This window comes from Cannabis sativa, chromosome 6 (genome assembly GCF_029168945.1).
Source record: "Cannabis sativa cultivar Pink pepper isolate KNU-18-1 chromosome 6, ASM2916894v1, whole genome shotgun sequence".
NCBI lineage: Eukaryota > Viridiplantae > Streptophyta > Magnoliopsida > Rosales > Cannabaceae > Cannabis > Cannabis sativa.
Window position 1 is genome coordinate 31,440,971 of NC_083606.1, and position 10,797 is coordinate 31,451,767.

Here is a 10,797-nt window from a genome sequence, read left to right on the forward strand (position 1 = left end):
TCTTTCTTGGACCACCACTACTAATTTAACTCTAAGTTGATTTGCCCATACAAGTAGGAGATTTCTAAGATTGAGGATTTATATCAATTCGGGATAGAATTTTGGGAATATAATCTTATTCGTCATTTAATTTCTTAAGAGAAAATATAGAATGACTTTATATGATTTGTAGACCATTCATCCAATGATATGTCATTGAGCTAATTCGAAATGAATAAGCTAAGAGGAATTAGGATAATTTCGTTTTAAATAAGAATCCAACGATGCTCCGATTAGCGAGGGTAAAAGTAATCTTATTTATACGATCTTCTTGTTTCATATTGTAAAATACTAGTCTAAAGTGTCATCAATTGATGAACAACTAGATGTTGCATATACAATATTTATCTTTCGAGATCTAACACTATTATGTTTGTCTAATGGTGAAAATCCATTAGGGGTTTATCTCATTAGAAAAACAAACCAAGTTAGACCAACAATGAAGATTCAAAATTAAACTACAATTTAATAACAGAAAATAACATGGTTCAATATAAATTCATACACAATTCAAAAATTATTAAACATATAGCAAGTAGGAATGACAAGTGAGAATACTAAAACATACAATCCTAAATAGTTTTCAAGGTCTTCAACAAACTGATATCAGTGTCCCGTTTAGGCGAGAGTGAGTGATACCATCCATTGAATAGAGTTGTCAGCTCATCTAAAATGATAAACATTCTAGCGACCTTTTATTCGATCAAGATTGGAATCCAGCGTTGTCCCGTTTAGGCGAGAGTCAAGGCTATTCTATCTTATGAGCTTCCACCATTGTTTCATATTTTGTAGGTCAAATACAGTCGCCACTATTAGGGTGATCAATACCATATAAAACACTTACAAATATACTTATCTTTCGAGATTAAACGGTGCTAACTTGCTAATGAACGTTCTTCCATTAGGGAGGATTACTCACTAAAACAAAAGCTATGTAAAACCAACAATGGAGATCGAATATCCTAATAATAAAGCTTATTATTTAATGAAAGTTGTATTTTCTTCTGAAACTTATTTTAATTTATTTATTTTAAATATATATATTTATTTAATTAAAATTTCCAATTTAGAATGAAAAATTCTAAATATAAATTTTAATTTAATATTTATAAATTATACTTAGAAGGATATGAAAATAACGTGAATTATTTCCATCTTAGTAATAATTTCCAATAAATATTTAGAAAATTATTCAATTTAAGTTGTTTCAAAATTAATTTAAATTAATTTACAACTCAAATTTAATTTTCTATAAATATATATTGCATTTCAAAAAATAAAGTGTATAAGAATACTACTTTCGAAAATGCTTTAAAATAAAATAAAAATAAATCCTGAAAAAACTTATCTTAATTTTATGTTGGCCCAAAATTAATTAATAAAATTAATTTACAACAAAAATATAATTTTCCCATTGAATTAAATATTTAAGAAAAGTTTCAAATATTTAAGTATCATGATTAAGAATCAACTTAAATATTAATTTTCTATTTAATTAAATACACTAGAAAAATACTTCAAGCAAAATAGATAATAACTATCTAGACTTTCATTGACTAATTAATTAAATTTCTAATTATAATATATTTTAGTTCATTTATTTTAATTAATCATTAAATGAAAAAATCATTGTTTTAAGTTGGTCCAAAATTAAAATAAATAATTTTCAACTTTAATATATTTTTCAAATAAAATTCGAAATTTCTGCATTAAAGAAATGCAATTTCGAAGTTGTGAGAAAAAGATTAATAAAATAAAATAAAATATATTTTGAAATTTTTTCAGATTTAAGTTATTCTGAAATAATATTCCAAACTTAAGATAATTTTCAACTTTAATTAAATAACATGAAAATAACAATATTTAAGTATCATGATGAAAATTAACTTAGATATTAAAATTTTTAATTTAATTAAATGTATTAAATTCAAGAAATAAATAATTAAGTATAAACTTAATTATTAATTCTAGTTTAATACTAGGAAATTATTCTAAACTTAGATTGTACCAAAATTAATTATGAAACAATTAATTTCACAATCAATGATATTTTCCTATTTAATATTAGAAATAATAACTAGAACTAGAAATAACTATCTAGAATATATATCATTAACTAAGTGTTTTTCTAAAATTAACTTTAAAATATTAAAATGAAAAATAAATTTCATATATTTTAAAAGTTAATTATGTTGCTAATTCAATTTTAATTAGGTTAGACTAATATAATTAACCTAATACAATTATTTAAGTAAGGCAAATGGGCCTTCACAATTTGGGTAGTTCATGTGAGGGGGAGGTGGGTTCAGTATGTCGTACCCACTTCTATTGGTCCCCAACTCTCACACAAGGCCCAAAAGAGAGGAATTTAACCTTAAAATAAACAATTGTTATTCATTGAATAAGTCCGAATCTAATTGGTCCTAAATAAAATTACTTATGTCAAATTTTATTTTAGCAACCTAGTCCATTTACTTAGTAAAACTTAAATGGGCTTCCTATATGCATCTAAGCCCAATAGCAAACATATAGGCCCACATAGGTCAAATGATTTGGATGGGCCCTATCATGTTACTAGGTTTACACACATGAAAGAAGTACAAAATTTACCTGTTACAAATTATTTATAAGATTTATTGACAATTGGACTATGATAAAAATTAGATCATTGGATCTGTCAACAAGTTAATCATAGCAATTTAGATCAAATAAATAATAGGTTTGTTTAATTTTTTTTTTTTGAATAAACAATATAAATAAATAAACAAACATTGTTTATGTAACAGATGTGAAATAAGATATTAATATAGTTAAATTATTATTCTTATACTAACCAACTAGATTTTGAAAATTTAGGGTTGTTAAAACAAACCTTAAAATCTCAAAAATAAAGGAAACTAATTTTTAAAATATCTAGGTTTATTTGAATCAAATTAAATTAAATATCAAATAAAATCAATGATTTGAAAGAAAGAATCTTCAATATCACTTTCAAATCTTATAATTTAATAAAATAAACCAATTTTAAAATAGATTTGGTTAGATAATTATTATTTTAGGAATAAAATAATAAATAAATAATAATTACCATAATTATATGTCAAAATATCTCAAATTAAGCAATATTCAAATTTCTACAAAAATATCTAAGTTATTTAAATATTTAAGATATGATTTATAAATTTCCAATAAGGAAAAAATAATATATATATATATATATATATAGAAAAATAATATTTTTAAACTTATAATTTATAAATAATTAAATATTTAACAAAATAACAAATTTTGAATTTGAAAATATTATGATAAGTATATCTATAAAAATATCTATGTTAATTTCAAATTTATTAATTATTTAATTTGTCATATAAGATAATTTTAATATAATATTTCAAATAAAAAGATAAAGTTATCTTTTAATTTAAAATATGTTAAATATCAAAATATCTAATCTTATAATTAAATAATATATAAATATTAAAGAAGTTAACAAATTTTTAAATCTCACCATAATAGGAAATATTTAAAATTGGAAATATTCCAAATAAAAAATATTTGAAAAAAGGAAATATTTCAAATTGGAAATATTTAAAATTAGAAATATTTCAAAGTAGAAAAATTAGATTTTGGGAAACAATCCCATAAAAATTAGATTTTTGGGGAAAAAATCCAAAAAATCGCAATTTGTGGGGATACCATTGAACCCCGATTTTCCAAAAATCATAACGCTTTCAATTTTTATTGGAATCGAGTTCCGTAAAAACAAAAATTGCTCAACTTTTCACAAGGAATCCAAATCAAATATTTCCAAACTTGAAAAAATATTTTTCATGGAAAAAATTCGTACAACACAAACTTTCATCACATAAACATATAAACCAACATGAAACCATCCAAATCAACACAAAACATATAAAAACATCGTTTTAATTCATATTACATGAAAGTAAATCATTACCATGGCTCTGGTGCCAGTTGTTGGAAATATTTTACCAGGATCAAGATTTACTACCAAGTATGTTTTATTAACATCCTAATATGAATTCTAAAACAATGAAAATAAACACATAAGAGTTTAAGAAAACTTACATTGGGTGCAGCGGAATATAATAACTCCTTCCATTCAGATCTCTAGCCCTTGATTCCTTTATGTAGCAGAGCATAATCAAGATCTGAATTTGGATCTCTTTCTCTCCTTCTTTGATGCTGATTTTCCATAGTCTTACATACTATGATTGAGGTACCACTACCACTTGATGTGTGTGGGCACTACTCATTCACACAAGGATTTCGAAATATTGAAGAGAAGAAAAGAGAGAGGAAAGTGGTGGCTCAAGATTTCACTCTGAAAAGAATGAGATGCAATTGTGTGTTGTTTCCTGAAGCCATTACATTCTATTTATAGAATGCCCTCTAGGATTAGGTTAGAATTGCGTGGCATTAAAATAATGGGAAAATAAAATGGTAAAGGCCTATGCATAGTGGGCGGCCCATTTAAGGAAATTGGGCCTCACTTTGCAACTTTCCCATTTTGTTATTTCTCATTCCTATTTTCTCAAAAATACCAATTTTCCAATTTAACCATTTAAATGTCAATTCTAATTATTTTAGGGAAATTTCACTTTTTGGCCTTAATAATACAAGCCATATCAAAATTTATACCCTCCCTTAATTTGTACAAATTTAGTCCATTAATTACATGAACTTCCCATTTTACCCTTTTTTTTCAAAAAAAAAAAATAATAAAATAGGTAAAATCTGAAATTGATCTTTCTCTCTCTCTTCCCTCTCTCTCGTGCACCACTCTCTCTCTCTAGAAAAAACTGAAAAATTTATCAAAAAAATTCCCTCTGTCCGTCCCACTCTCTCGTCCCTCTCTTTCTTCCCTCTTGAATGGTTGTTTTCTCGGTGGGTGTTGGTGGAAAACCGAAGCACAACCCAATATCACTCAAGAATCTTACACCATTATAATGGGTAAGTTGTGTTTTAAGCATTTTGTTTGACTTTATGTAGTTTAAAATTGTTATATGTGTGTTATTTGTTGGAACTGCTGTTTTTTGGTCTGAAATTGTTGAGATCTGGCAGATCTGGTTTTCAGTCGAATTCTGGGTTTTCCAGTGTTATCGATGATATATCGATAATATGTCGATGGTTTGTCGATGATTACAAAAGGAAAGGTCAGTGACGACCATTATCGACGTTATGTCGACATAATGTCGACGTTATGTCGACATTAAGCAACAAACATATTTTTTACAATTTGTCGACATTTTGTCGATAGTTGTCGACAGCATGTCGACAACAAGCGTTTATCTCTTTTTAGAAGTTATCGATATTTTGTCGACACCATGTCAACAAAATATCGATGCAAATGAAAAAAAGCCGTAAATAACATAACATAACATCAAAATAACATAAAATAAAAGGGAAAGTTCATTAAAATAAGAAAAAACATAACATAAAAAAACATTAAAAAAAACAGAAAATAAAGTTCATAAAAAAAACAAACATTAAATAAAACTCACCACAAGCCATAACATAACAAATTATTTTTTTTTAAATTCTTTGGCTTGTGGGTGAGCCTTGCAATACTTGCATAATGTTCCAGGCTTCACCGGTTTACCGTTAAAGATGCCTAGTTTGCAACGACGGCATCCTTCGGGGAACCCTGGTGGTGGAGCCGACCATACACCAGTTTTGCAAAAATGTGCTTCAAGTTGCCTGAACCTGAACTCGTTCCCACATCGTTCTCTTTCGAAAGCTCTTTGGGCGTCAAAAACTTTCTGCATTTCAGAAGTAATTATGCCAACATCAGGCTCCGGCTTCAGCTCTTCAGGAGTTAAGATGGGGAATTTGCCTTTGTTCTTTCTCGGGGCCATATTTAGAACTTAAGAATAAGAGAAATTTTTAAGAGTAAGAGAGAAGTAGAAGACAAGAGCACTTATGAATAACAAAGGGATTTGCTTTTATAGAGCAGTAAACATGTTGGGAATGTAGGAAAATTTAATGGTCATTAAATGTGTAATTGTACAGGTAAAACGCATGAAATGGTGTATTTGTCGACTGAATGTCGATACTATGTCGACATGATGTCGACAACATGCCAATTTAGTGACACTGCTAACTTATTTGTCGATACCATGTCGACATCAAGTCGATAGCTTGTCGATAGGACACGTGTCTGACATGCAACGTGTCAGTTGGGAAGGGTTGTTGGGAACGTAGGTAAAATTTATTAACATTAAATGTGTAACCGTAAAACACGAAACGCATGCACTGTGTGTTTGTCGATTGAATGTCGATGGTATGTCGATGTTATATCGATGGCGAGCATGCTTGGTGTGGTTGTTATGTCGATATTATGTCGACACAATGTCGACAATTAGTGCCCTCATTTTTGATGTTGTGATTATCGACATTATGTCGATTGATATCGATGGGATGTCGATTTTTATTTTTTTTGGGTGTTTTTTCCTTTACTGACCTTGTTTTTTTGGTTTGCAATTGTAGGAGAGAAAGTGTTCCTTGTTGTATCGTACGATGGTGTTTGGTTATGTGAGAATTATAATTGGATCTACAAAGAAAATAGCAGCTTGACGTTGACAGTTACAACTGAGACAACCCTACAAGAACTGCGACAAATTTTATATGAAGAGTTGGAAGTTGATCCGGTAGCGTATGATTTAAAGTTGGAGATTTGTTCCTTGTACATGAAGGGAAAAATGGTTGCGCCAGAGGTTATTAAGAGAGAACGCCAACTGAGAACGTTTTTAGAGATGAGGGCAACAATGTCAAATACAGAGTTTATGCCATTATTCGTGACAAAGGTGAGAAAAGTTGGGAATTCGGAGCCTACGCCGCCTACTAATCCTCTCCCTCGAAGTGTGGTAGGGTCTTGCGTTCCCGAAACAGATGTATGGATTGGTGTGAATGAGGAGGTTCCGACCAATTTAGAGGTTCCGACCAATTTAGAGGTTCCGACCAATGTAGGGCAAGAACAAGAAGCGACAAGATTTCATCAGTTTGAAGAGTTCGATACACCCTTCTACAATAACGATCCTATTGTAGATTTGAATATGGACGATGAACATGATTTGGCAGTCGATGAAGCCGTAGCGGGACCATCGTTGAGGTTAGAGTGTGTACCGAGTAACCAAGGTACACAGCGAGAACGACAACCTCGTAGTGAAAATCGCACTACACCTGGAACTAGCAGTAGTCGACAAGGCAGAACTGAAGAACATGCTCGTCATGCATTCTGACAACTTTGAGGTCACTGTATTTCACAATGAACACACATGTAACTTGAATGCGAGACGTTCAGATCACCGTCAAGCAGCACCATGGGTAGTTGGCCACCTTATTAAGGGGAAGTACACCCAAGATGGAACTAAGTACAAGGCTAAAGACATACAGAGGGACATGTTTGACAACTATGGTATCAGTATGAGTTATGTGAAGGCGTGGAGGTGCAGGGAGATGGGACTTACGTATGCTAGGGGTACGCCTGAGTTTTCATACATGAAGCTTCCTGGGTACTTGTACATGCTGGAACAGAAGAATCCAGGTACCATTACTGACTTGTACTTAGAGGATGAGCGGTTCAAGTACTGTTTTATATCACTCGGTGCAAGTAGAAGGGGCTTTTCTTTTTGTCATCCTGTTTTGAGTATCGATGGCACCTTCTTGAAGACGAAGTACGGCGGTATAATGTTAGTTGCTGTGGCATACGATGCGAACAACCAATTGTTGCCGGTTGCTTATGGTATTGTTGACAGTGAGAATAACGACTCCTGGACGTATTTCTTACAAAAGTTGAGGGTAGCAATTGGCGTGGTTGAGAACTTAGTGTTCGTGTGAGATAGGCATCAAAGCATTGATCATGCTGTTGAACTCGTTTTTCCCGAAGCACTCCACTGTGCATGCTATCACCACATTGTTATGAACGTGAATGCCAAATTCAAGACTGATGCTTTTCACAACCAAATATATAATGTTGCTTACGCATGGTCGAAGACTGAATGCCATAGAGAGTTCGAGAAGCTTAGAAAGATGAATCCGGCCATTGCTGCATATGTGGAGAGTATAGGGTTTGAGAAGTTGGGGTACCTGTGGAAAAGAATATGAAAGTTGGGGTACCTGTGGAAAAGAAGCCTGTAGGTCGTCCAAGAAAAAGCAACGCTGGAAGACGGGAGAACCGTTTCCCGTCTGGTGATAAAAAAGGTTCTGTACCACGAAATTGCAGCCGCTGTGGCAGTTCAGGCCACAACAGAGCAACATGCAAAGCCCGCATTTGAGGCGTCCTGTACTTATTCGTTGTAATAACATTTTTTCTATTGGGAAATTTGATATATTGTAATGATGCATATTTTGTCATAGTTATTTTTGTTGAGGTTGAATATTTTTCAAATATTTTACTTATTTTTAGGTTTAATAGTTATTTTTGTTGAATAATATCGCTATTTTATATTTGAAACCACGAATAATTATCAAAATTTGAACGAAGAGAAAGTCTATATATACATAACTGTAATGTTAATTACAAAAAATATACAATGTCCCAATAATTACACATATAATCAGCCGACATTTTGGTAAAATAAATCAACACACCACCGTTGACGAAACATAGCTATCCGGTCTGGCGTCACATCGGTCAATCCACGCTGCATCATGAGATGCTCCACATACTCAATGCAATAGACGCCACAATCACCACTAAATGCAAAATAAAATGTAAAGTCAGTCTGACGTAAAACATATTTTAATACTATAGTACTTTTTTATCGCTATGTACCTGGTTGTTGACTTCGGAACTAAGTCGTGAGTGGCTCGAGTCGAGTGCATTTTTGGAAGCAACGTGATGTCCCTGTTAGTTAACGCCATAATCTGGTTGTTATGTGGAAATTCCCCGGTTGCAAGGATTAGCGAGGGCAGCAGTTCTCCCCAAGTCTTCAGGATGGGTTCCATGGCGGTCCAATGACAGACGCTGGAATCACAGTCGTAGACATTAATTTTCCACAGCTCTATGTCGACTTCAAGTGTGACCCAGTGCCTTGCCTCGGGAAGGTTCAGAACGAAGTAAATAAACTCGTTACCCCTCCATCTCTCAAAGACTTGGGACTGTAATTACAGAGAACAACGAAATAATTAACAAACCATAATAATCCTCCCAAACAATTAACATTTAAAATCTTACTAAAACAATACCTTATGAACCCCTCTGCAGTAGTCCAGGATATAATCCTCCCACACAAAGTTTCTCCTCGAACCCTTGTGGCTCGTCCATGCACTGCTGATCATGCTGGTCACGAATGTGGAGAGAATGACACCCTTCTGAGGAAATGTCAGTGGATAGTCGGTGCGTCGCCTCCTCAGCATATGCATTGCTGCATCTATATGCTGCATATAAAGGGAAATGTCAGTTAGACAAAAAAATATATTAATTGCACATAAAGTTGTAAAGTGAAGTAATATTATAAAATACTTTACTTACGTCATCTGTAAGCCATTCCTTTGGTGTGAGCATTATCCAAAAGAATCCTGGACCGTAATCACCACTTCTCAAATCCCGAAGTTGGTGGTTCGGAATGAGTCCAACACACCACTTTCGGAAAGTGGTTAACAATTTCTCATCCGGTGGCTCCAGGGGATCAAAAGTCAAAGATGGCCTATGTCTCCTCTTCATCCCCGTATAGTCACCGAACCATACAGGAGGCTTTCTCTTCCTCTTCTGACTCTTAACCACTGCAGGTTGTGCCTCTATCGACAGAATCTGACCCTGCGACTCGATGTCATGTACATGGATAACAGGTTGTGCCTCGATCGGAGTCGCTGGAGCTCCCTCATAAGGATCGTAGTCGTCGGGGAAGACCTCCTCCTCTTCTACTGGGGGTGAAGCAGCTGGTGGTGGGGTAGATGGATCTGCTGGGGCCTCCGGTGCTGAAGCTGTCGTTGTCAGACGATTCAACATGGCCAATATGTCTCTGAGCTGCTCCATAATTACGTTCTGACCACCCTTCAGCTCTACATGGCTGGTCTCGTATGCCTTCTTCAGCTCGACATGAGCAGCATACAGACCCTGAGTGTCAGCCTCGATCCTATCCAACCTCGCCACTAAATCAGTGAACTCGGCACCCCGAACGCCTGATGAAGATGGTGCACTGGGCTGAGATTCTGAACCAGTGGCCTGAAAAAATATATATCAAAAAAATACGGTAAGCATACGATAATTCCACAATGTAACAAATATCACAAAACAAAAACAATAAAAAATAAAGACATAAAAAAAAAGTTCCAAAAATTGGTACCTGAGTGTCTGGGACCTGAGTCTCTGGTACCTGACTACCTGCCTCAGCCTCTGTGTCATCCACACCATCATCAACCAGGTTCTCCACACCATCGTAAGATATGATCCTCACAAATTCCTCCTCCTCTGTCCGTGGAAGTAGCCCCTTCTCCACTTCAAGATTCTGTTTGTGGTTCAAAAAATATCAAAATAAAACCATTTAGCATTTATTACAAGCATTTATGTTAAATAATTATTCTGAACATAAGTGAAAATCATACCCGTCTAGAAAATAATGCGCTGACGTCTTTCTTCCCAATATCGCCTTTGCTCGTCCAGCTAAGCATCCTGGGGAACCGAATCCCGTGGTTCGTGCCATACCTCTTCCCAACCTCCAAAATGGCCTCATACGCCCAATATTGTACTGCAGGTGCGAAGCCATATGCTGCGTATTTGCACTCGTGCTG

At 33.6% G+C, this 10,797-nt stretch overlaps 1 protein-coding gene across 1 annotated transcript; it reads right to left on the reverse strand.

The window, feature by feature from the left end:
• Nucleotides 1-8,526: 8,526 nt before the first annotated feature.
• Nucleotides 8,527-10,240, reverse strand: LOC133038832 (uncharacterized). The gene is made up of 4 exons (XM_061117212.1): nucleotides 9,539-10,240; nucleotides 9,253-9,444; nucleotides 8,840-9,165; nucleotides 8,527-8,760 (listed from the first exon to the last, which is right to left on the reverse strand). Exons 1-4 carry the CDS (start codon nucleotides 10,040-10,042, stop codon nucleotides 8,622-8,624), a joined length of 1,161 nt encoding a protein of 386 aa, XP_060973195.1. The 5' UTR covers nucleotides 10,043-10,240; the 3' UTR covers nucleotides 8,527-8,621.
• Nucleotides 10,241-10,797: the final 557 nt, after the last annotated feature.